Source organism: Oncorhynchus tshawytscha, linkage group LG33, assembly GCF_018296145.1.
Source record: "Oncorhynchus tshawytscha isolate Ot180627B linkage group LG33, Otsh_v2.0, whole genome shotgun sequence".
Lineage (NCBI taxonomy): Eukaryota > Metazoa > Chordata > Actinopteri > Salmoniformes > Salmonidae > Oncorhynchus > Oncorhynchus tshawytscha.
Window position 1 is genome coordinate 32916707 of NC_056461.1, and position 26746 is coordinate 32943452.

The 26746-nt window shown below is 39.2% G+C and overlaps 3 protein-coding genes across 4 annotated transcripts; 1 reads left to right on the plus strand and 2 right to left on the minus strand.

The window, feature by feature from the left end:
- Positions 1-6314: 6314 nt before the first annotated feature.
- Positions 6315-11287, minus strand: casr (calcium-sensing receptor). The gene is made up of 6 exons (XM_024397832.2): positions 10963-11287; positions 10466-10772; positions 9536-10375; positions 9154-9384; positions 8465-8588; positions 6315-8363 (listed from the first exon to the last, which is right to left on the minus strand). Exons 1-6 carry the CDS (start codon positions 11145-11147, stop codon positions 7225-7227), a joined length of 2826 nt encoding a protein of 941 aa, XP_024253600.1. The 5' UTR covers positions 11148-11287; the 3' UTR covers positions 6315-7224.
- Positions 11288-12879: 1592 nt separating this feature from the next.
- On the minus strand, positions 12880-16690 carry eif4e1b (eukaryotic translation initiation factor 4E family member 1B). 2 transcript variants are annotated; one of them, XM_024396867.2, is made up of 7 exons: positions 16459-16690; positions 16174-16274; positions 15678-15773; positions 15465-15486; positions 15191-15304; positions 13643-13782; positions 12880-13174 (listed from the first exon to the last, which is right to left on the minus strand). In XM_024396867.2, the coding sequence occupies exons 1-7, from the start codon at positions 16483-16485 to the stop codon at positions 13060-13062; spliced, it is 615 nt and encodes a 204-aa protein (XP_024252635.1). In that variant the 5' UTR covers positions 16486-16690; the 3' UTR covers positions 12880-13059. The 2 variants fall into 2 exon arrangements, with proteins under 2 accessions (XP_024252635.1, XP_024252634.1); XM_024396866.2 differs by having other exon boundaries at positions 15423-15486; positions 16459-16686.
- Positions 16691-20538: 3848 nt separating this feature from the next.
- Positions 20539-26487, plus strand: zgc:175280 (cationic amino acid transporter 2 family protein). Its single transcript, XM_024396917.1, has 11 exons — positions 20539-20908; positions 21140-21295; positions 24271-24433; positions 24541-24677; positions 24791-25013; positions 25112-25248; positions 25391-25493; positions 25595-25611; positions 25734-25981; positions 26058-26166; positions 26358-26487. Exons 1-11 carry the CDS (start codon positions 20539-20541, stop codon positions 26465-26467), a joined length of 1773 nt encoding a protein of 590 aa, XP_024252685.1. The 3' UTR covers positions 26468-26487.
- The last annotated feature ends 259 nt before the right edge of the window (positions 26488-26746 follow it).

Sequence of the window (26746 nt, forward strand, 5' to 3'; positions counted from 1 at the left end):
GAAAAACAACATGGAATGCCCACCAACTCACGCCCTGACCAACTAAAATAAAGACATAGAAAAGGAACTAACTACCTGACACAATGAGGAGAGGGTACGTGGGTACCTGCTTCTATAAACCAATGAGGAGATGGGAGAGGCAGGACTTGCAGCGCGATCTGTGTCAGAAATAGAAAGGAGTTCTATTTTAGCCCTTGGATTTCTAAATGTATTTTGCAACTCTTGCGCATGCGACGCGAGCGGTGTGGTCAGACTATAAGGTGTGCCAGAGGTGGAGAATGAGGATGTGCGAGGAGAGGCTATCCGCATCTGCCAAGAAGTTATGCCTGCAGAGAAGAACAAAGTTGGTGATACCATCGATGTTGTGCATCACCTCAGCAAGAAGCAACAGCAAAATGATTCAAGACCAAGGGGTATCACCATCCTCTTCACTGCCAGATTCTACCGGGATGCTGTCTGGAAAGCTGCTAGGAAGAACCCCTTCCTTCAGAGCCATGGTATGTGTTTCGCAGAGCATCTCAGCCCAGAGGACATAGAAAGAAGGAACAAGTTGTGGCCCACGACCAAGAAAGCACGAAATGAGGGAAAGGCTGCTTACTTCGTTGGAGGACGAGGCTTCATCAACGGTCCAGAAATCCATATTCCTCCCTAGAATCTCACCAGAAGGAACATATTGATGGTTTCGGCCATGGTATTCTCATTTTCCTTGTATTGATTAATGTTACCTAACATGCATCAGGTGACTATTTTTCAGAATACTCAGGTTCCTCAATTTATTAGTTTGTTCTTGTATGACCAGAAGGCCTAAATTATTTTCAAACTTACGAAGAAGACTGAAAGTTGTATTTATTTTTTATGTATACAGTAACTAAGATACTGTTTTAAAGGGCATACAGGTCTGCTCTGACTTTATACGGTTATTGTTCTATTTAGTTATTAATACTTATTTCCCAGTGAAAAAGGTCTTAGGAACATACAATAGTTGGTGTTATATAATAGTGGTTTGTAGGTGTTAGTTGGTTGTATATAATAGTGGTATATAGGTGTTAGTTGGTGGTATATCATAGTGGTATGTAGGTGTTAGTTGGCGGTATGTAATAGTGGTATAAAGGTGTTAGTTGGTGGTATATAATAGTGGTATATAATTGTGATATATAGGTGTTAGTTGGTGGTATCTAATGGTGGTATATAGCTGTTAGTTGGTGGTATATAAGTGGTATGTAGGTGTTAGTTGGTGTTATATAATAGTGATATATAGATGTTAGTTGGTGGTATATCATAGTGGTATATAATAGTGGTATGTAGGCGTTAGTTGGTGATATGTAATAGTGGTATAAAGGTGTTAGTTGATGGTATGTAGGTGTTAATTGGTGGTATATAATAGCGGTATATATGTGTTAGTTGGTGGTATATAATAGTGGTATATAATTGTGGAATGCAGGTGTTAGTTGGTGCTATATAATAGTGGTATGTAGGTGTTAGTTGGTGGAATATAATAGTGGTTTAAAGGTGTTAGCTGGTGGTATATAATAGCTGTATATAGGTGTTAGTTGGTGGTATATAATAGCAGTTTTTAGGTTTTAGATGGTGGTATATAATAGTGGTATGTAGGTGTTAGTTGGTGGTATATAATAGTGGTACATAGGTGTTAGTTGGTGGTTTCTAATAGTGGTATATAGGTGTTATTTGGTGGTATATAATAGTGGTATATAACAGTGGTATACAGGTGTTAGTTGGTGGTATATAATTGTGGTATATAATTGTGGTATGTAGGTGTTAGTTGGTGGTATATAAGTGGTATGTAGGTGTTAGTTGGTGTTATATAATAGTGGTATGTAGTTGTTAGTTGGTGGTATATAATAGTGGTATGTAGGTGTTAGTTGGTGGTATATAATAGTGGTATGTAAGTGTTAGTTGGTTGTATATAATAGTGGTATATTGGTGTTAGTTGGTGGTATATAATTGTAATATATAAGTGTGGAATGCAGGTGTTAGTTGGTGCTGTATAATAGTTATATATAGGTGTTAGTTGGTGGTGTATAATAGTTGTATGTTGGTGTTAGTTGGTGGTATATAATAGTGGTATATAGGTGTTAGTTGGTGTTATATTATAGTTGTATATAATATTGGTATATATGTGTTAGTTGGTGGTATATAATAGTGGTATTTAATAGTGGTATATAGGTATTAGTTGGTGGTATATAATAGTGGTATATATGTGTTAGTTTGTGGTATATAATAGTTTTATATAGGTGTTAGTTGGTGGTATATAATAGCAGTTTTTAGGTGTTAGTTGGTGGTATATAATAGTGGTATATAGGTCTTAGTTGGTGGTTTCTAATAGTGGTATATAGGTGTTATTTGGTGGTATATAATAGTGGTATATAATTGTGGTATATAGGTGTTAGTTGGTTGATTATAATAGTTTTATATAGGTGTTAGTTGGAGGTATATAATAGTGGTATGTAGGTGTTAGTTGGTGGTATATAATAGTTGTATATAGGTGTTAGTTGGTGGTATATAATAGTAATATATAAGTGTGGAATGCAGGTGTTAGTTGGTGCTATATAATAGTTGTATGTTGGTGTTAGTTGGTGGTATATAATAGTGGTATAGAGGTGTTAGTTGCTGTTATATTATAGTTGTATATAATATTAATATATGTGTGTTAGTTGGTGGTATATAATAGTGGTATTTAATAGTGGTATATAGGTATTAGTTGGTGGTATATAATAATGGTATATAGGTGTTAGTTTGTGGTATATAATAGTTTTATATAGGTGTTAGTTGGTGGTATATAATATTGGTATATAATAGTGGTATATAGATGTTAGTCTGTGGTATATAAGTAGTATGTAGGTGTTAGTTGGTGGTATATAATAGTGGTATATAGGTGTTATTGGTGGTATATAATAGTGGTATATAGGTGTTACTTGGTGGTGTATAATAGTGGTATATAATGGTTGTATATAGATGTTAGTTGGTGGTATATAATATTGGTATTTCATAGTGGTATATAGGTGTTAGTTGGAGGTATATTATAGTGTTATAGAATAGTGGTATGTACGTGTTAGTTGGTGGTGTATTATAGTTGTATATAATATTGGTATATATTTGTTAGTAAATTGTATATAATAGTGGTATATAATAATAGTGGCATATAGGTGTTATTTGGTGGTATATAATAGTGGTATATAGGTGTTAGTTTGTGGTATATAATAATGGAATGCAGGTGTTAGTTGGTGCTATATAATAGTGGTATATAGGTGTTAGTTGGTGGTATGTAATAGTGATATGTAGGTGTTAGTTGGTGGTATATAATAGTGGTATATAGGTGTTAGTTGGTGGTGTATTATAGTTGTATATAATATTGGTATATATTTGCTGGTTAGTGGTATATAGGTGTTAGTTGGTGGTATATAGGTGTTAGTTGGTGTATTATAGTTGTATATAATATTGGTATATATTTGCTGGTTAGTGGTATATAGGTGTTAGTTGGTGGTATATAGGTGTTAGTTGGTGTATTATAGTTGTATATAATATTGGTATATATTCGCTGGTTGGTGGTATATAATAGTGGTTTATTGGTGTTAGTTGGTGGTATATAATAGCGGTATTTAGGTTTTAGTTGGTGGTATATAATAGTGGTATGGTATTTAGGTGTTAGTTGGTGGTGTATAATAGTGGTTTATTGGTGTTAGTTGGTGGTATATAATAGCGGTATTTAGGTGTTAGTTGGTGGTATATAATAGTGGTATATATATATATAGTGGTATATAATAGTGGTATATAGGTGTTAGTTGGTGTATATTAGTATTGGTGGTGTATAATAGGTGGTTTATTGGTGTATATTAGTTGGTGGTATATAATTAGGTGTTAGTGGTATATAGGTGTTAGGTGTTAGTTGGTGTATTATAGTTGTATATAATATTGGTATATATTTGTTAGTAAATGGTATATAATAGTGGTATATAATAATAGTGGCATATAGGTGTTATTTGGTGGTATATAATAGTGGTATATAGGTGTTAGTTTGTGGTATATAATAATGGAATGCAGGTGTTAGTTGGTGCTATATAATAGTGGTATATAGGTGTTAGTTGGTGGTATGTAATAGTGATATGTAGGTGTTAGTTGGTGGTATATAATAGTGGTATATAGGTGTTAGTTGGTATAATATTATAGTTGTATATAATATTGGTATATATTTGCTGGTTAGTGGTATATAGGTGTTAGTTGGTGGTATATATAGGTGTTAGTTGGTGTATTATAGTTGTATATAATATTGGTAGTTGTATATAATATTGGTATATTCGCTGGTTGGTGGTATATAATAGTGGTTTATTGGTGTTAGTTGGTGGTATATAATAGTATATTTAGGTGTTATTTAGGTTTTAGTTGGTGGTATATAATAGTGGTATATAGGTGTTAGTTGGTGGTGTATAATAGTGGTTTATTGGTGTTAGTTGGTGGTATATAATAGTGGTATATTTAGGTGTTAGTTGGTATATATATAATAGTGGTATAGAATAGTGGTATATGGTGTTAGTTGGTGGTATATAATAGTTGTATATAATAGGTGTTAGTTGGTGGTATATAATAGTGGTATATAGGCATATAGGTGTTATTTGGTGGTATATAATAGTGGTATATAGGTGTTAGTTTGTGGTATATAATAATGGAATGCAGGTGTTAGTTGGTGCTATATAATAGTGGTATATAGGTGTTAGTTGGTGGTATGTAATAGTGATATGTAGGTGTTAGTTGGTGGTATATAATAGTGGTATATAGGTGTTAGTTGGTGGTGTATTATAGTTGTATATAATATTGGTATATATTTGCTGGTTAGTGGTATATAGGTGTTAGTTGGTGGTATATAGGTGTTAGTTGGTGTATTATAGTTGTATATAATATTGGTATATATTTGCTGGTTAGTGGTATATAGGTGTTAGTTGGTGGTATATAGGTGTTAGTTGGTGTATTATAGTTGTATATAATATTGGTATATATTCGCTGGTTGGTGGTATATAATAGTGGTTTATTGGTGTTAGTTGGTGGTATATAATAGCGGTATTTAGGTTTTAGTTGGTGGTATATAATAGTGGTATATAGGTGTTAGTTGGTGGTGTATAATAGTGGTTTATTGGTGTTAGTTGGTGGTATATAATAGCGGTATTTAGGTGTTAGTTGGTGGTATATAATAGTGGTTTATTGGTGTTAGTTGGTGGTGTATAATAGTGGTTTATTGGTGTTAGTTGGTGGTATATAACAGTGGTATATAGGTGTTAGTTGGTGGTGTATTATAGTTGTATATAATATTGGTATATATTTGTTAGTAAATGGTATATAATAGTGGTATATAATAATAGTGGCATATAGGTGTTATTTGGTGGTATATAATAGTGGTATATAGGTGTTAGTTTGTGGTATATAATAATGGAATGCAGGTGTTAGTTGGTGCTATATAATAGTGGTATATAGGTGTTAGTTGGTGGTATGTAATAGTGATATGTAGGTGTTAGTTGGTGGTATATAATAGTGGTATATAGGTGTTAGTTGGTGGTGTATTATAGTTGTATATAATATTGGTATATATTTGCTGGTTAGTGGTATATAGGTGTTAGTTGGTGGTATATAGGTGTTAGTTGGTGTATTATAGTTGTATATAATATTGGTATATATTCGCTGGTTGGTGGTATATAATAGTGGTTTATTGGTGTTAGTTGGTGGTATATAATAGCGGTATTTAGGTGTTAGTTGGTGGTATATAATAGTGATATTTAGGTTTTAGTTGGTGGTATATAATAGTGGTATATAGGTGTTAGTTGGTGGTGTATAATAGTGGTTTATTGGTGTTAGTTGGTGGTATATAATAGCTGCATTTAGGTGTTAGTTGGTGGTATATAATAGTGGTTTATTGGTGTTAGTTGGTGGTATATAATAGTGGTATTTAGGTGTTAGTTGGTGGTATATAATAGTGGTTTATTGGTGTTGGTTGGTGGTATATAATAGCGGTATTTAGGTGTTAGTTGGTGGTATATAATAGTGATATATAGGTTTTAGTTGGTGGTATATAATAGTGATATATAGGTGTTAGTTGGTGGTATATAATAGTGATATATAGGTTTTAGTTGGTGGTGCAGTGTTTTCCTTTTACCCTCTTCCTTTTTGTACCACAAAATGTTATGTAATTAAACACACACTACTCCACATTAGGTGGCAGCATGCACAAACAAAATGCATGAACACCAGGATACCAAAGGTGTGTTGGAGAAGAGGCTTTTATTTCAGCCCTGCACTGTTTGTCCCCAGACAGACTGATGCAATGATAGGCTTCCACTACTCGCCTACATCTGATGAGCTTCCACTAATAGGCTACTTATTGCAGACTCTGATGCTTCTCTTCTTTGGCATATGGTGATTTTATTGTCATTGGATGCATTGTGAAAACAAACCTTTTATTCCCGTGTATAGGTCTAACATGTGCAGTAACTTGGTGAAATAAACACTTGCAGAAAACAACCAGACAGTAGTATGACACCATATTGAAGAACCTACAGTAGTCCTAATGTAATGTTTCCCAACCCTGGTCCTCCAGTCCCCCCAACAGCACACATTTTTATTGTAACCCTGGACAAGCACACCTGATTCAACTTGTCAACTAATCATCAGGCCCTCAATGAGTTGAATGAGGTGTGTTTGTCCAGGTCTACAACAAAATTATGTTCTGTCGTGGGTACTGAGTGACCAGGGTTGTTAAACACTGGCCTAATGAGAGACAGGAAAGAGACTGATATAGCCTACATTAGTAGGCCTATGTCCTGTGCTCAGAGTGAATTACATAGTTATATTGTCTCCTGTTATACCTCATGTATTTTACAGGTCATAGTTGAACTTTGACAATGTGAATCTATTGTTATTGACAATTGGTATGGAAAGTATTACTAATTAATGTCTGCTCAACAATGATTTGAATGGGCTATTCTATTCAAGAAAACACAGTAAATTATGTATTTGACAATTTTCCGCATTTTGAAATGTCCTCATAATGAACAACACAGATTATTGTAATATAATGGAATCTTGGCCACCTATGCTGTGTCACCATTCTGAATACATCAAAGCTTTTAAAATCATAATTTCTGCTACAACTACCCAACCAACAAAGAATGCAACACCAACTCAGGTTTTGACAAGGCCCTCTGCCCACCAAAAGACACTTCCCTACTTCATAGAATTCTTTCTGGACTCCTCAAAGCTCAAGGACAGAGTAACTGTTCCACTTCCAAAGCTTACTCTTGGCTTATGGATTCTCTGCTGACCTGATGGGGAGTCATTGTCATTGGTCTTGAGGCTGATGGATGAGGAGGGAGTTGAGGCGCAGGATCCCCCCACACTGCTGGACCTCTTCCTGGAGGCTGAGCTGTGTCTCAGAGTAGCCTTGGCTGCCACTTTGAAAGAATGGGCCGCAGTGCTACAGCGAACCTCCTCTATAGTGTTCCTGGACGGTTTGAAGAGGATGATGTAGACTTTATTGAAGAAAATACAGGCCAGCAGTCCAAAGCTGGAGGCTAGTATGGCGATGACCTCCACAGCCGACACAAACTTTCCATAAGTGCTGAAGTAGGCAGGGATGAAAGAGATCCAGACGATGAAGAAGATGAGCATGCTGAAGGTGATGAACTTAGCCTCTGTAAAATTCTCTGGCAGTTTTCGTGATTTAAATGCAAAGAAGAAGCATATGGCTGCCAGCAGGCACGTGTACCCAATTAGGAAGCCAAGCGCCATCATAGAGCCCTCATTGCATGTAATGAAAATGATCTCATCAATGTCATGATTCCTGTAGCTCGCTGGAGGAGCATTGTAAAGCCAGACCACACATATCATCACTTGCACAAATGTGAACAGGAACACCAACAGGAACTGCAAGTTTAGCCCCCACCACTTACGATGGAGACTGGTGGGGATCTTTGCTTCGAACACTAGAAGTACTCGGTTAGTTTTGACTAGGATGCAGGAGATGCAGAGAACAAAACTTATCCCGAATGCAGGCTGGCGTAGACGGCATGTCCAGTCCTGGGGTTCACCAATGAAGATGAGGGAGCTGGAAAAACAGCAGATAAGTGAGAACAGGAGGAGGTAGGATAGCTCTCTGTTTGTGGCCTTAACAATTGGGGTGTTGCGAAATCTGATAAACACTCCCATCACGAATGCTGTCAAGAATACCCCCAGCACAGAGCATAATGCCAAGGCGATCCCAAAGGGCTCTGTCCAAGACAGAAACTCTATCTCCTTCAGGAAACAGGATGTGTGGTTCTCATTAGACCATGAGTCATTGGGACACTTGGTACAAACACTGGCATCTGCAGGAATAGAGAAGTAGTGTTTGTATTTTTGATAGAAACATGAAATAGTTACAGATTTATATAATGGGGTAGTTCAGATTTTTCACTGTCTTTCTTACCTTTGTGATCACTATACTCTCCTTCTGAGCATTCTGTACATTCAAAGCAACACGTTGGCATGCTTTCTATGATCCCCTTTCTGGTGCCTGGTTCACAATCTTCACTACAGTTAGAGAATGGCACCTAATGAAATGACAGAAACCCAGACAAAGATCATGCATCATATGATTTTGGATACAGACACAATAGAAACAAAATGCAGCACATACTGTATTTTAGGAAGAATACATTTAAAAAAAAAAATCAATATCAAATCATTTCTGGGTAACAATTAAGTCCCTTACGGTAATAGTTGTCCATTAAAATGGTCAAAAAGCAACAAAAATGGCTTTTTAGCAAAACACTTTCTCAAGCAAGAATTTTGATAGGACTGTCTGGGAGTGGTCTGAGGGGGATGGATGTGTAATCTGTAAACTAGCTGTTATTGGCAGAGAGATTGAGCTATTTTATTGGTCTATATTAATTTACTAATTAATTAATTAATTATTGGTCTATATTAATTTTGGTAGGCCGTCATTGTAAATAAGAATTTGTTCATAGCTGGCTTGCCTAGTTAAATGAAGGTTAAATAAATACAAAATAAATTCACACCGCCTGGTGATGTCACCATGCAAGCCAAAACTCCACCCATGCAAAACCTGCAAATTTGAAAGTCCTATGTTGATTGTCCCTGTTTGGAGCAACATACCTCAGTATTATATCCATTCCACAGAATCTTTGTGTTATCAATGAAAAGTTGAACTCCTCTCTTAGCTCGCATGTTGTAGAAACCGACCTCTTCAAACACAACAGAACCATCCTCAGGAGACCGGTGCCAATTGATAATGGTGTAGTTTCCTGACGGATCAGCATTCTCATCAAAATGTACCTTTTCTCCCATACTGTTTGAGAAGTTTAAATGTCTGAGCTGCTTGAGAACCTGTAACACAGAGCCAGGTATTTGATCAGGAAGGGATATAGGAAAGTATACAAAGGGTTCAACAAAGCTGGGAGCAAACAAAAAGAGTATACAAATGGATGTGTCAATGTTAGTCATTAGATTTCCTACTCTTTTTAAAGTATCCATTTACCTGCCATGCTTCTATTTTCTTTATATCGGCACATGAGTTGTTGGAAAAAAGACCCCGTCCAGGAATGCAGGTGAGAATGTCCTGCAGGGCCTGTGCAATGGAGTGAACTGCAACATACACATTATAGGAAATACGAAGATGAGTGTAATCCAGATATGGGGTCTCTGCACCCATAATGTCCTCCTCTCCAGTACACAATGGTCTGAAACTGGTGCTCCCATTCTCACTGTCTCTCAGTCTCTGGCTGTCTTCCAGATAGCAGTTAAAAGTCTCCTCCCAAAACTCCCTGACAAACTCATTGTGGCTGGATTTCTTTGGTGTGACCTCTTGTAAGAAGTCCTTGAAGCCAGGTATTTCGCCAGCTCGGAGTGCAAAGCCAATGGTCCCAACTACAACATCAAGGTACTCTGGTTTGGCGATGAGGGAGGTGGTTGCCCAAGCCTCGCTGGCCAACCAGATGCGGTCTGTGATGTTCCGTCTGACCATCTCTTTGATAAGAGGCTCAATGTCAGGCCCACTGGCGAAAACGACTATAACTTTAGCTGAGGAGTTCTCAATACGGTCAACCAATCCTTGGATCTGCCACTCCTCAAAATACTGAGAGATCAGCTCACTCAGATGGATACAAATGTCTCGTTCTTCCATCTCTTTCTCAAATTTTTCAATCCCTGGACGTCCATACTCATCATCAGACGCCACTGCAATGACCCAATTCCATTGGAAGTAGTCGATGATATCTGCCATGGCAGTGGCCTGGTGCTCATCTGTGGGAATGGTCCTCATGAAGGATTTGAACTGGTTCTTGTTGCTCAGCAGGCGACTGGAAGAGGCATAGCTGATCTGCAGCAGTACAGGGGGAATAAAGTTACTGTGATTTGTTGTTGATCGATTTAAATAAATCAGGAAATTGGAATTTAGATTTTAACTCACCTGTGGGATGTAGAAGAGGCCCAACAGATTGGCAACAGCAGTGGAGACTGCTGACCCAGAAGCCCCCACCACTGCTATAGTCGAAGGGATGTGATCTGTGCAGTTACAGAATTCATCCAAGTTCAGAGAGTCAATTTTATTCTGTGCTACGAAACTGAGGGTAGCCTCCAGGGCCTTGGACACGGTGTTGCAGGTGTCAAAGATCCTGTAGCCCAGTGTGATGTTGGGCAGGAGAGTACTGCTGTTGTTGATCTCCTCTATTGCAAAAATCATGGCCTGAAGCCAACGGAATCCGCGGAAATTGTACCTGCAAGGGGCGGCACACCATAACATGCATTTAGATACCTTTTGTTTTTCATGAAGTACAATCCAATAATACTGACTGCAATACATGAATTTATATATTTAAAGAACATTTAGTCAGTTAGCACAAAGCATAGCTTTATACAGTTTCGCATAAAATTAAACATAGCCTCAATTGCAGATTCAAACCTTACCGTACACACTCTGTGGATTCTGGCCGCGCTGCCAGGTCTTGGTCTTTGGAGGTAACACCAAAGTGCATTGGAAACAGCCCGCCCAGCAGAATATCCCCAGTCTTCTGTGCTCTCTGATGAGGCCCATAGGTGGAGATGACAGAACTGAAGCCCAAAAGCACCAGGTAATACAGGTAAAATCTCATCGTTTAGCTCTCAAGAGGGGCTTGTTCTCTCAGCACATTAGACTTCAGAGTTAACCTCAGTCTTGTCCCCTCCAGTGACTCTGGCTGTCGCCTTGTTTCTGACTCATGCTGTTCTTGATCTGAAAAACAGTGTGAGAAGTCCATTAAAGAGAGAATTGGAAATGTGTATATTCTTAGTTTGACAAGTCAATTGTCTTGAACAATCCTGTAAAAAAAAAGTATTAAAAAAAAGACTGTTTTAAAGGTTAATGAAATATAGCTAACCATGTTTGGCCCTAATGACTGCCATTGTTAGATCTTGTCCAATGTAGAACACACTCGCTCTGCACCATGAACCCTTTTGGGTATAAAAGCATTACAAGTGTCTGAGCTCCTATTGTTGTAGTCTTTTTCCCTCTTGTAGATGCACAGGAGCAGTGACATGCACTGAGAGCGGCGTCACACTCCACTGCTCTTCCTTCCTGCTAGTGCAATGCTGTGGCCAGTGTACCCTGTCACCATGGAGAGGGAGTAATAACGGCCTGCGTCTGGCTAATTATCCTGGAAAAATGCTAGAGCAGGATTGTGCTATTGAGCAAAAAGCCTGCTAGAACACTCTCTGGAAAAGGATACTGAACAGGTTATACAGAGGTCGGCATGCCCAGTCTATACCAACCTAACTTTCAAAAGTGTGCCCAACTAAGAAATTAAACTGATTGGTGTGAAAATCAGATACTGTACATCCACAGTAGATGAGTCTATGGTTGCTGTGACAGGCAAAAGTTATTGGATATTACAATAATGAAAACCCAAGGAGAATGGATTACAAGGCTAACATCAACCATCATCTAATTTCACGTGGCATAGTAATGTCTGAGAGCAAATGTGTTTTTTTTAAACCTTCAACTAGACAAGGGTTAGGGAACCAATTCTTATTTACAATGGCCACACCCAGACGACGCTAGGCCAATTGTGCGCCAGCCTACAGGACTCCCAATCAAAGCCAGTTGTGATACAGCCTGGATTCGAACCAGGTTGTCTGTAGTGACGTCTCAAGCACTGAGATGCAGTGCCTTGCACCACTCGGGTGCCCCAGGTCACATAATTCCCATAACACAATGCATAATTGAAAGCAAACATCTTCCAAGTATGTACTCTTACCTAGTTCCTTAGTCTTTACTTTATGAATACACTAAAATGAGCTTACTTCAAAATACAAAAGTTATTTCCACGGCATACATTTAAGCTAATGCATCTTTAGTAAACATGTGAAACCGGTGTTAATCTTAACCCAATGATTGTATATAGTTAATTTCCCAAAAGCACAATGTTTGTGTTTACATTTAATGGTATACAACACTATCCATCATATGAAGAGCTGAGGCAAGAGAATCTTACCTTGATTTCAGACGAACCAAAGGAAATACAACTGATAGAACAAAAATGTAATGGTGTTGGAACAAAGACTCGCCTGCAATTCTAGTCTCAAATTAATTCAGCTCAGTGGTTTTGCCGAACCCCGCATCTGAACGAGATGAAACATTAACTAGGAGGGCAGTCCATTTCCTTTAGGAGATGGAGCCAATCCTTGGTCACTCCTTTTTCAAGTTCGTTGTAGTTGAGTAAATTCAGGAGAAAAAAAAAAAAAGGTACTTCCCAAATCTTAGTTATGCACTGAAATGGCGGACCAAATTCAGGGGTTAGTGTAGTGTCAAATACAATTCCAAGATCTGAAGAAAATTGCAAAGACAAATACAATCATATACATTTTATTTTGTAGGCCACAAAAGAAAAAGTCTCCCACATGTATCATGCCAAAGTTACTATTAAAATAAGGTAATGAATTATGCACAAATACAAACTTAAATTACAGTACAGAAAAACATAAAGAGAAGACTTGTCCTTTGCTATAGGAGACTTGGAAAAAACATTTCTACACCACAAACTTGTTCTTCGTTATTGAATTGCTTTTGGTGGCTGTGTCTGCATGAGCTTGATATCCAATGACGAGTTTTGGAGGTAGGCCTAGTCCTTCCTTGTACTTTCGTCTGAAAATATGAATCATACGGTAAAACATTAATTTAGCTGACCAATCACATGATCAAACAAAGATAGCTTTGAAAATAAAAAGCTGTTAAATCTGGATGTATGGGGGAAATGGTTGATGCCAATTATTTGTAGCCAATGCTATATGTAATACTAATATCCTGGGAGCAATGGATTGCACCATTAGGTCTTTCCGTGGTCTAATGGAAATCCATTTTTCATTAGGTTGCTATGCAAATGTCCTCATCGTGAACAATTATAGTTTACAACATGATGGCCAACAGAACACATCTGGCTTCTGTGGGATTTGGCCCAAGCCTAGCTGTAACTGGAGTGAAGCCAGCAGATAAAATCCATGAATGTTCAAGGCAAATATGACTAGTCTGTCAAGTCACCTGTAACTCAGGGTAGACGTGACACTACAGAAACTAGTAATTTGGTCCGGCCACACTGAATAATGTCAGACTTACCCAATATAGGTAACTGCTTCTCCATTCTCTGTATCGGTGGTCCAGATGGCAATTTTGTCACCTTTGGCACGAACATTAATGACAGCACCACAAACATCCCTGCTGAAGGAGCCAAAGCCCTCTCCAATGAGGCAAAGGAGCTGTTAAAAAAACCCAGACGACTACAGTTAGATTCCGCTCCAACAACAAAAACAGGGGACAGTATTAATTCACTGGTCCCACATCATTGGTTTCTTCAGTCTTACAGGGCCCTGGGTCTGAACCCTAACAGGGTCCTAGACCTCCTGACAGGCCATCCATAGTTGGGGAAGATAGGCAAACACCACCACGTCACTGAGCTGCAACACAGGGGCCCCACAAGGATACGTGTTCAGCCCCCTCCTGTACTCCCATGACTGTGGCCACGCAGGCCTCTAACTTAATTATCAAGTTTACGGACGACACAGTGGTAGGTAGGCCTGATTACCAACAACGACGGAGCCTACAGGGAGGAGGTGAGGGGCCTGGCAGAGTGGTGACAGGAACATAACCTCTCCCTCAACAAAACAAAGCTGATAGTGGGCTTCAGAAAACAGCAGAGGGAGCACTCCCCTATCCACATCGACGGGACCGCAGTATAGAATGTGAAACGCATCAAGTTCCTCAGTGTACACATTACTGACAATCTGAAATCCATTCACACACAGTGTGGTGAAGGCTGCACAACAGCACATCTTCAACCTCAGGAAGCTCAAGAAAATCAGCTCAGCCCCTAAGACCAACAAACTTTTACAGATGCACCATTGAGAGCATCATGTAAGGCTGTATCACCACCTGGTATGGCTACTGCAACACCCGCAGGGCTCTCCAGAGGGTGGTGTGGTCTGCCCAACGCATCACCGGGAAACACTGCCTGCCCTCCAGGACATCTACAGCGCCGGTGTCACAATGCCAAGATCATCAAGGACTTCAACCACCTGAGCCACAGCCTATTCACCCTGTTATTATCCAGAAAGCGAGGTCAGTACAGGTACATCAAAGCAGCTTATATCTGAAGGCCATCAGACTTAAATAGCTATCACTCCCAGCCTCCCGCCCTGAACTTACTCACTAGCCGGCTACCACCCGGTTACGCAACCCTACACCTTGGAGGCTGCTGCTCTATGTACAGACATGGAACACTGGTCACTTTAATAATGTTTACATACTGTTTTACCCATTTCATATGTATACACTATCATTTTAATCTATTGCTGTACATATACTATATCTACACTGTCCATAATGTCTTTACATCACATAGTTATACTTTGTACTCAGACATTGATCGTCCGAGTATTTCTTAATTCCATTATTTTACTTTGATTGTATTATTATTTGATTATACTGCACTGTTGGAGCTAGGAACAAGCATTGCTACACCCACAATACCTTCTGCTAAATAATGTAACCAATAATTTTATTCAGATTTGAATCAGCTTTCTGACTTAAATATTGAGCAAACAGCATTTCTGGTTTTCATCGTGTTACAAAACTGAAAGTGTTGGGCAGAATGGACCGACTACTGACAGTCTCCTTCCAGAAGCGGTCGAGTTCAGTGTGCCTCTGCTGCTTCGACAGTGTAATCAGCCAGCGTCCTCCACACTTGTTACGCCTGTCTTCCCACATTGGCTCAATGCCATCCTGGGGGAAGTGACAGGATCACTTTAGTCCAATTAATATAAGAGTACATGTACGAGAAGTATTATGGAAACTGTAAATCTCAAACTGAAGGATACTTTTCTCCAGAAGTCTACATCACCTTGAAAACTGAGTAGTCACAACCAGATGAAAGCTTGCTCACCAGCTGAATGTTGTTGTACAACCTATAAAAAAGACAATCCATTTTCAGTCAGAAAACAAAAAGTGGTGACCTACATCATAAGTTCTCAATATACTTTTGTAGGTTTAATTTACTGAAACTTGCCTAGAAGTTTCAATCGCCACAGTAAGTATAAAACTGTCAAGGATATCAGCCATTTAGTCTACTGTAAATCAAGGATACTGCAAAACTCACGCCCAGAAGTCTTCCACTGTGTCAAACTTTGTGATGAGCCTCAGATTGTCCTGCCACATTTTGCTCTTATCGTTCTTGTAGAACCAGAGAGCCCATCTGAAACAATGCACAAGTGATTGAATAAAAGGAGGGGTTGGTGGACCTTCAAATATTACAATTCAGATAACAAGTTAAATCTGATTTGCAAGTGATTTCACTTCCTGCACATTAAATTACATCTTGCAACAGAAACCATTTACCGTTTAAGAACCAAACAGTAAATAAAAATGAGGGACCTATCCGAATTTGTCCAATATAAAATTACCTTTCGTTGCTAAACGTTTTCCGTTGAGTAAACGGTTGGTTGCGAAAACATTTAGCAGACGAAACGTTTTGCAACAATCAGCGTAATGAATACACCCAGGTATGAACTATAAAATGTTACTGATTGACAAATTAGAAACTTACAAGTAATTGAAATGTACCAATAAATCTCTCAACTGGAAAAACAACACACCTGTTTTGTAGGGGATGCTTCACATGTGGTCCCACAACAACACGCGCCACTTTATCAATCCTTTTTTTGGCTCCATCAATCTTTTTTAGGGCTCCTTTGTCCTAAAAATGGGAGAAGACATGTATAAAATAGCCATATAGGAAACGCGTAGGGAGACGACTTCGATTGAATTAAAAGGCACCGGTATCAAAAAAAGCAATAATTATTTTAACAAAACTGTTCTAAAGTCAAGTTTGTCAATTTAAAACTAGAATTCCAGCAAAATATAGCCTAATGAAATCTTACCAAGCGAGCTGCAACGCACGCCATCATGAACGTAATTAGTTTGACGAAGCAGGTGTGGCACTTGAGGTGTCGCAGATAATTGAAACGTGTTCTTCCGGTGGATTTTTAACGAAATTTGGATTAAACCAGAGAGGAAGAGGCAAAGCGAGAGAGTCCTCTCCCGTCATAATCTTTCCACGCGGGAATACAGCGATAAGCAGACCGCTTTGAAGACAGCTGCCACCCCGCCTTAGGAACGACTCCAATTGTTAGGGCGGAGATAAGACCATCTCGTCATTATATACAGTATCTCTTATTAAACTTCAGTTATGACATGTTGGCCTTTCACCCATGTACTTTAAGCATTTACCACAAGATGGTGCCGTAGGCAACATACGGTAGTTTTCATTATTCTTTAGGCATGTTATGGATATTTGTTGGGGGGAAATCAGATGATTTAAAAAATATATAATTAAATCAATACAAAAAGTACATGGGGGGAACACAAGTATATTTAAAGAATATACAAAGGACATTTGGGCTAGGGGGTACAATATCAAGTTACACAAGGGTCTTAAGAGGCCTACACACATTTATAATTCTAACTGCCTTTTTGTTGGTAGAGTATTTAATTGTCTTAAACCATAGTTACATGTACTTTTGTAAAGTAAGAAAATGTAGTGTTTTGTTTGTAAATTTTCATTTGTGAATATGAAATTTGGCCCCAAAAAATCTGAAATGAATTGCATAAAACTGTTTCAACTTATTTCTATTGTAGGTAAAGAATCCAAGCAGCTCATCTCTCCATAATAGTGTAACATTTTCATAAATGTGTTAAATTATAAATCTACTGATTCCTGACATGAAAACAGATTCCTGACATGAATACAAGTTTCCATACACTAAGTTGACTGTGTCTTTAAACAGCTTGGAAAATTCCAGAAAATTATGTCATGGCTTTAGAAGCTTCTGATAGGCTAATTGACATAATTTGAGTCAATTGGAGGTGTACCTGTGGATGTATTTCAAGGCCTACCTTCAAACTCAGTACCTCTTTGCTTGACATCATGGGAAAATCAAAAGAAATCAGCCAAGACCTCAGAACAAAATTGTAGACCTCCGCAAGTCTGGTTCATCCTTGGGAGAAATGTCCAACCGCCTGAAGGTACCATGCTCATCTGTACAAACAATAGTACGCAAGTATAAACACCATGGGACCTAGCAGCCGTCATACCGCTCAGGAAGGAGACTTGTTCTGTCTCTTAGAGATGAACGTACTTTGTTGAGAAAAGTGCAAATCAATCCCAGAAACAGCAAAGGACCTTGTGAAGATGCTGGAGGAAGCGGGTATAAAAGTATCCATATCCACAGTAAAACGAGTCCTATATCTACATAACCTGATAGGCTGCTCAGTAAGGAAGAAGCCACTGCTCCAAAACTGCCATAAAAAAGCCAGACTACGGTTTGCAACTGCACATGGGGACAAAGATTGTACTTTTTGGAGAAATGTCCTCTGGTCTGATGAAACAAAAATAGAGCTGTTTGGCCATAATGACCATCGTTATATTTGGAGGAAAAAGGGGGATGCTTGCAAGCCAAAGAACACCATCCCAACTATGTAGCACAGGGGTGGCAGCATCATGATGTGGGGGTGCTTTGCTGCAGGAGGGACTGGTACACTTCACAAAATAGGTGGCATCACGAGGAGGAAAATTAGGTGGATATATTGAAGCAACATCTCAAGACATCAGTCAGAAAGTTGAAGCTTGGTTGCAAATGGGTCTTCCAAATGGACAATGACCCCAAGCATACTTCCACATTTGTGGCAAAATGGCTTAAGGACAACAAAGTCTCAAGGTATTGGGGTGGCCATAACAAAGCCTTGACCTCAAACCCATATACAATTTGTTGGCAGAACTGAAAAAGCGTGTGTGAGCAAGGAGGCCTACAAACCTGACTCAGTTACACCAGCTCTGTCAGGAGGAATGGGCCAAAATTCACCCAACTTACTGTGGAAAGCTTGAGGAAGGCTACCTAAAACATTTGATCCAAGTTAAACAATGTTAAGGCAACCAAATACTAATTGAGTGTACATAAACTTCTGACCCACTGGGAATGTGATGAAAGAAATAAAAGCTGAAATAAACATTCTTAAAGTAAAGTGGTGATCCTAACTGACCTAAGACAAGGAATTTTTACTAGAATTATATGTCAGGAATTGTGAAACTGAGTATAAATGTATTTGGCTAAGGTGTATGTAAACTTCTGACTTAAACTGTATAATATATGTGTGGAGAAAAATGATGCTTATAAATTAAGGATCAGGAAAAGAAAACCTGCCGATCAAAAGCTGAAAGTTTCACTGGAACTTTGTCAATATTATAATTGCAATCCAACATGAAGTTAAGGCCACCAAAAGTAGAGAAGACATGATGAGGAATAAAGTTCCACATAGAAGTGGGTCTTCTTAGGAATTGTTTTATCCAATTGATCTTAAAAGTATTATTTAAGGTAGTAAGTGCCTGAAAATTCAGCCCACCATACTCATAAGTGTTCACAACAGATTTCTCCACAGAAATCAGAGGATTCCACATGTGCAGTACAGAGCTTCTGGACTGAAGGGAGTGGGCCTGAACTCCATTTTCACAGTGAATTCTAAAGCATATTCATTTTTCACACTTAGAGCACGTTAATATAACAAAGCATAATCATTGACATTTTACATCTCATGAAATTTAGTAGAAGCAATAACGAAAATAAGTATGCAGTGTTTTATTTAATTATAATTTATTGTCATAAATCATACTATATGTTTGTCTATGGTTGTAAAATTTCCAAACACAGTCAATAAGCAATGAACCCAAAACATTTCCTATTAGAGAATAAGATCTATTGAAGTGGGGATTTGACACATCTTATAGAGGACTGTGATCGTCAACTGGTTATGAAATACATGAGTAAATTATGAAATACTGTATGTACCTTAAAAACCTTTTACATCATAAGTCACCTAAATGTGCCCTGTTCTGGAATGTTCATATAGGTTTTGCCATGAAGGTGAGCATCAAGCTCAAGTCACAACCATGCATCCCTAAAATAATGAATTCACCACCATACTGTAACCAAAAAACAACAATTAAATAAAACAATAAACAAATCATTTATTAAAACCCCAGTCTATTGGACATATTCTCTAAAACAACCCCTTGAGCTGTTGACATGACCAATTATGGACAGGTTGCAGACCAAGTCCAAGTTCTACAACAAATCTGTCTGGTCCTCTTTTTCAGAAATGGCACAGACATCTGAAATGTAACATAAGCTGTCTAAAATGCTTGTACTTCAGAGATGTGAAAGTTAACAGGAGAGAAGCTATAGGATGGGTTTGTGCCCACGAATACCGAGGACAGAATCCATGACAACCCAGAGGGTCCGCACCTTAGCACACGGCCAAGAAGGTAAGATTACCTTAACTTAATACTAATAGTGACATGCACTGTAGCCTTCTGTACTGCAGCCTTGGTCAAAAGGAGTGGATCTGTATGGTCCTATCTGCTGCTCTACGGGCAGTATGTCTTCCATGCATGAACTGAAAATATCTAATATCAAAACATATTTATGAAACAGGGAGAAGAATATCCACTGCTATAGTCTATCACAAATCTAATTTTCAAAAGATAAGAGCTTATTGTTTGCTTGATGAAGTTCACATGGGTTAAACATACAGCTGGTCATAGCTTTGTTTGATTTTGACAAATTGTATTTGTCACTCTGATCTTGTTATCAAATGTGTAATGTATGTGGAAGATGATCTAATCCTATTTATGAAATACTAGATACTGAATGTACTGCTTGCAAAGGTTTACAATATTAGTAGTTTTGTCTGTAGTGTCTTACAAGCAGTATGTACAACAGTTTACAGTAGATCTATAGTTAAAATCAACACTGCTTGTCATTGGTTGATAGATCGAGTCAGTCTATACATTTGAACTCTGTTTTGATGTAATATACACCTACCATTACTCAGTGTTCTAAAACAGTTGGTTGCACAAATTATGTGATGAATGGCATTTTGATGGACAGATCTTCTGCTCTTGCAGGATGTCTGGTGCCAGGCTGTTACTGTTCATACAGAGCCTGTCTCGTAGGAAACCCCTGGAGCCAGAGGGGGAGGTGTCCAACTTTAAACGATGTCTGACTACCCTTGACCTGGTGGCTCTGGGGGTTGGCAGCACACTGGGGGCTGGCGTGTATGTGCTGTCAGGAGAGGTGGCCAGGGCCGTAGCTGGGCCCAGTATAATTATATCTTTCCTTGTGGCAGCAATAGCTTCCATTTTCGCAGGGCTGTGCTATGCTGAATTTGGATCGCGTGTGCCCAAGACTGGCTCTGCCTACCTGTACAGCTATGTGACAGTGGGGGAGATTTGGGCCTTCATCACTGGCTGGAACTTGCTGCTGTCATATGTCATAGGCAAGTGACATCTGATATGGAATATAGAATATTTGATGCAAAATATGTTTTATTGGAAGCTACTGTCAGAGCTCAAGCCCATAAGGATTGTATAAAGTATGACAATGATCAATCAACAATAACAATTAGAGCTCACTGTTGCATTGACAATGTCTCATTGGCATATTGTAATGGTCCTTCACACATAGCCAACATCACCTCCTTTGGTTTCTTGATTTCTTCTCTGATCAGGAACATCAAGTGTAGCCAGGGCATGGAGTGGGACTTTTGATGACCTCATTGGAAATGCCATTGCCAACTCTTTAGGTCAACATGCAGCAATGGATATGCCAGGCCTCGCTACCTACCCAGACTTCTTTGCTGCTGCTCTCATCATGCTGTTGGCAGGCAAGTGCTATTAACAGAAAGGTTTCATGGTGCAAAATAACTGGACAATGGTGACAGTAAATAACTATATATACAGTTGAAGTCGGAAGTTTACATACACCTTGGTCAAATACATTTAAACTCAGTTTTTCACAATTCCTGACATTTAATCCTAGTATAAATTCTCTGTCGTAGGTCAGTTACCTTCACCACTTTATTTTAAGAATGTGAAATGTCAGAATAATAGTAGAGAGAATTATTTATTTCAGCTTTTCTTTCTTTCATTACATTCACAGTGGGTCAGAAGTTTACGTACACTTAATTAGTATTTGGTCTCATTGACTTAAAATTGTTTAACTTGGATCAAAAGTTTCGGGTAGCCTTCCACAAGCTCCCCACAATAAGTTGGGTGAATTTTGGCCCATTCCTCCTGACAGAGCTGGTGTAACTGAGTCAGGTTTGTAGGCCTCCTTGCTCGCACACGCTTTTTCAGTTCAGCCAACAAATGTTCTATAGGATTGAGGTCAGGGCTTTGTGATGGCCACTCCAATACCTTGACTTTGTTGTCCTTAAGCCATTTTGCCACAACTTTGGAAGTATGCTTGGGGTCATTGTCCATTTGGAAGACCCATTTGCAACCAAGCTTTAACTTTCTGACTGATGTCTTGAGATGTTGCTGCACTATATCCACCTAATTTTCCTCCTCATGATGCCATCTATTTTGTGAAGTGCACCAGTCCCTCCTGCAGCAAAGCACCCCCACAACATAATGCAACATATGCATCACAGGGGTGGCAGTTCTTCGGCTTGCAAGCCTCCCCCTTTTTCCTCCAAAAATAACGATGGTCATTATGGCCAAACAGCTCTATTTTTGTTTAATCAGATCAGAGGACATTTCTCCAAAAAATACAATCTTTGTCTCCATGTGCAGTTGCAAACCGTAGTCTAGCTTTTTTATGGCGGTTTTGGAGCAGTGGCTTCTTCCTAGCTAAGCGGCCTGTCAGGTTATGTTGATATAGGACTCATTTTACTGTGGATATGGATACTTTTGTACCTGTTTCCTCCAACATCTTCACAAGCTCCTTTGCTGTTGTTCTGAGGTTGATTTACACTTTCGCACCAAAGTACGTTCATCACTAGGAGACAGAACACGTCTCCTTCCTGAGCGTTATGACGGCTGCGTGGTCTCATGGTGTTTATACTTGCGTACTATTGTTTGTACAGATGAACGTAGTACCTTCAGGCGTTTGGAAATTGCTCCCAAGTATGAACCAGACTTGTGGAGGTCTACAATTTTTTTTCTGAGGTCTTGGCTGATTTCTTTTGATTTTTCCATGATGTCAAGCAAAGAGACACTGAGTTTGAAGGTATGACTTGAAATACATCCACAGGTACACGTCCAATTGACTCAAATGATGTCAATTAGGCCTCCCGGGTGACGCATTGGTTAAGGGCGCAGCGCCAGCTGGGAGGTCCGACCGGGAGGTCCGTGGGGCGACGCACAATTTGCCTAGCGTCGTCCGGGTTAGGGAGGGCTTGGCCGGTAGGGATGTCCTTGTCTCATCGCGCACCAGCGACTCCTGCCGGGCACAGTGCGCGCTAACCAAGGTTGCCAGATGCATGGTGTTTCCTCCAACACATTGGTGCGGCTGGCTTCCGGGTTGGATGCACGCTGTGTTAAGAAGCAGTGCGGCTTGGTTGGGTTGTGTATCGGAGGACGCATGACTTTCAACCTTCGTCTCTCCCGAGCCCGTACGGGAGTTGTAGCGATGAGACAAGATAGTAGCTACTAAAACAATTGGATACCACGAAATTGGGGAGAAAAAGCGTTAAAATTAAAATCAAATAAAAACAAATGATGTCAATTAGCCTATCAGAAGCTTCTAAATGTTCTGGAATTTTCCAAGCTGTTTAAAGGCACAGTCAACTTAGTGTATGTAAACTTCTGACCCACTGGAATTGTGATACAGGGAATTATAAGTGAAATAATTTGTCTGTAAACAATTGTTATAAAAATTACTTGTGTCATGCACAAAGTCCTAACTGACTTGCCAAAACTATAGTTTGTTAACAAGAAATGTGTGGAGTGGTTGAAAAACGAGTTTTAATGACTCCAACCTAAGTGTATGTAAACTTCCGACTTCAACTGTATATATCCATTGAGTGTTCAAAACATTAAATACACTTTGCTAACATTGAGTTGCACCCCCCACCCTACCTTTCGCCCTCAGAACAGCCTCAATTCGTCGGGCATGGACTCTACAAGGCATTGAAAGCGTTCCACAGGGATGCTGGCCATGTTGACTCCAATGCTTCCCACAGTTGTGTCAAGTTGTCTGGATGTCCTTTGGGTGGTGGGCCCTTCTTGATACACAAAGAAAACTGTTAAATGTGGGGGAAAAACAGCAGCTTTACAATTCTTGACATGCCTAGCACCTACTACCATGCCCTGTTCAAAAGCACAGAAATATTTGATCTTTCCCATTCACCCTCTGAATAGCACGTGTACACAATCCATATTTCAATCATCTCAAGGCTTAAAAATCCTTCTTTTAACCTTTCTCCTCCCCTTCATCTACACTGATTGATGTGGATTTAACAAGTGACATCAAGTTGGGCTCCCGAGTGGTGCAGCGGTCTAAGGCTCTGAATCTCAGTGCTAGAGGCGTCACTATAGACACCCTGGTTCGTAGCCAGGCTGTATTACGACCGGCTGTGATTTGGAGTACCACAGGGCAGCACACAATTGTCCCAGCATGTTCCGGTTTTGACCGGCGTAGGCCGTCATTGTAAATAAGAATTTGTTCTTAACTGACTTGCCTAGTAAAATAAAAAAAGAAGGGATCTAAGCTTTTACCTGGATTCACCTGGTCAATCTACTATGTCATGGAAAGAGCAGGTGTCCTTAATGTTTTGTACAATCAGTGTGTATATATATATATAGTATACTGTATAAGGAGCTTACTCTTGGTTCTAATAATTTATCACTTCCATAGGGATCCTTGCATTTGGCGTTAAAGAGTCTGCTATTGTGAATAAGGTTTTTACAGCAGTTAATACAGTGGTCTTGGTGTTTGTTATCATCGCTGGCTTCATCAAAGGTGACATTGACAACTGGTACATTAGTGAGGACACTATCCTGAACATAACAACAAATGAGTATGAACTTTATAATTCCAGCACTATTATGAAATACGACATAAGTGTTCTAATGAAGTACAGTAAATTGAAATTCAAAGAACATGAAGTGTGTCATTCCCCTTCAGAAACTTCACATCGGCACTAAATGAAACCACAAATTACGGTGTTGGTGGCTTCTTCCCCTTTGGTGTTGAGGGAACATTGGCAGGAGCTGCAACCTGTTTTTACGCCTTTGTTGGATTTGACTGCATAGCCACAACAGGTAACTGTTGTATAATGTGCTGAAAACCTTGGGCATTTTAGAATGATCTGAAGTGTAATCAATGTGCCTTAGTCTCATCTGTATGTATAACATCTGTATGTGTAATCTCCCAGGGGAGGAGGTGCAGAACCCTCAGAAGTCCATCCCTCTGGGCATTGTAGCATCCCTGTTGATCTGTTTCCTGGCTTACTTTGGTGTGTCGGCAGCACTGACCCTCATGATGCCCTACTGCATGCTCAGTGTCAATAGCCCATTACCTGTAGCTTTTACATACATCGGCTGGGGCCCTGCAAAGTATGCTGTGGCTGTAGGCTCCCTCTGTGCACTTTCAACAAGGTATGGTATGGTATTATGTATAATTACATAAGTTGTCCCCTGTAGTGTCATTTGTAAAGTTTAAGTGGTGGATTGTAAATGGTGTGTTGGTTTCGCAGTCTTCTAGGATCCATGTTTCCCATGCCCCGGGTCCTCTTTGCGATGGCCAGGGACGGGTTGCTCTTCAAGCCACTCAGTAACATGAGTTCTCAACAAAGTCCTGTGGTAGCCACTCTATCTTCAGGTGTTGTGGCAGGTAACGTTGCTGAACAGCACAAAATCATCAAGCCTAGGTCATCTAACTATGTATTGACATTTTAAAAAGTAAAATGCAGATGCTGTTCCTTGTTTGGGTTGGTATTCACAATGTACTATGTATCACATTTTTGTTTTTGCAGCAATCATGGCTCTATTATTTGACCTGAAAGCACTTGTGGACATGATGTCAATTGGAACACTCTTTGCCTACACTCTTGTAGCAATATGTATTCTCATATTGAGGTATGCTTGATTGATCTGAACAGAGACATTTTACACAATAGGATTTAACACCAAAGCATGTATGCATTTTATCTGGTTACTGTGTATGCATTTTTATTTAGGTACCAACCAGATCTTGGTGAGGAGTCCAGTGATAATACATCTGAATCATTTTCGATGATAGAGGCCCTAAACCCTCCTTCTCAGCCCAATGCTCAAACCTCTAAAAATGTATCCATGTTCACAGTCTTTATCAGTGAGCGCTTTTCTTTATATCCTGTTTCCTTTTATATCCAGTGTCATACTCTCTTAGAGGTCTGACACATTTGTTTTGTCCCCCAGTCCTTTTAGAAATTATTCTGAGCGTTTTCCTGACCAAGGCTGTGGATTCCCTGATGAACCAGGAGTGGTGGAGCATTTTAATCATCTCTGTGATCCTTATGATGCTGGTCCTCACTGTTTTCATCATCTGGAGACAGCCTCAGAATACAACCAAAGCTGCTTTTATGGTAACATTGTGTCAAAGCTTAACTCAGATTTGGTTTTCTCCACAATTTACACCCATTTTGTTTGGTATCTCTGCAGGTTCCTTTTATACCAGCACTTCCTATTGTGAGTACATTTGTCAATGTCTATCTGATGGTTCAGTTGGGAGGAGATACATGGATTCGCTATGCTGTTTGGATGGCAGTGGGTAAGGAACCTAGGCATCTATTGGGCACACACTGGTTGAATCAACGTTGTTTCCACATAATTTCAATTAAATTAAGTTGAATCAACGTGGAATAGACGTTGAATTGACTTCTTCAACAACGCATACATTTGAAAATAAATTATGTCATGCTATTGTCGCAAAAATATTAGTGACGTTGTATTTTTTCACAGGGTTATTGATCTACTTTTGTTATGGAGTTCATCACAGTGTGCAAAAGCAAAGGCTGGAAAATGCACACAATCAGGTCAACATACAAAGTCTTAACACAAATATGGAGTAAAACTATGTGATGGATGAGGATTCCTGTGGCCCTGATATCTGACCCGGAATTGAAATACAAGATTTCAAAAGAAGGGAAACATCAATACATTGTATTTGATATAATTCTAATAATTGTTATTAATATTGCCATACAAAGCTGTTTTGATTTGAAAGGAGCATTCCATAAAATACCCTACTCTCACTTTAACTCTTGAAATATATACCCCTTGAATTTGAACAACAAGGTGAATAGTTTGCATAAAGCAACTCAAGTTATCATGCGAACAATTTAATCTTT

Excerpts from the sequence above, each read along its gene's own strand:
- casr (XM_024397832.2), bottom strand. The coding sequence starts at position 11,147 with ATGAGATTTTACCTGTATTACCTGGTGCTTTTGGGCTTCAGTTCTGTC. Across the intron at positions 10,376-10,465 it reads GCCTCTTCTACATCCCACAG|ATCAGCTATGCCTCTTCCAG; the intron begins GTGAGTTAAAAT and ends GTACTGCTGCAG. Across the intron at positions 8,364-8,464 it reads AGAGTATAGTGATCACAAAG|ATGCCAGTGTTTGTACCAAG; the intron begins GTAAGAAAGACA and ends CTATTCCTGCAG.
- eif4e1b (XM_024396866.2), bottom strand. The coding sequence starts at position 16,485 with ATGATGGCGTGCGTTGCAGCTCGCTTG. Across the intron at positions 16,275-16,458 it reads CGTGCGTTGCAGCTCGCTTG|GACAAAGGAGCCCTAAAAAA; the intron begins GTAAGATTTCAT and ends TCCCATTTTTAG. Across the intron at positions 13,175-13,642 it reads GAAGCAGTTACCTATATTGG|ACGAAAGTACAAGGAAGGAC; the intron begins GTAAGTCTGACA and ends TCATATTTTCAG.
- zgc:175280 (XM_024396917.1), top strand. The coding sequence starts at position 20,539 with ATGTCTGGTGCCAGGCTGTTACTGTTCATACAGAGCCTGTCTCGTAGG. Across the intron at positions 20,909-21,139 it reads GCTGCTGTCATATGTCATAG|GAACATCAAGTGTAGCCAGG; the intron begins GCAAGTGACATC and ends TTCTCTGATCAG. Across the intron at positions 25,982-26,057 it reads CAACCAAAGCTGCTTTTATG|GTTCCTTTTATACCAGCACT; the intron begins GTAACATTGTGT and ends GTATCTCTGCAG.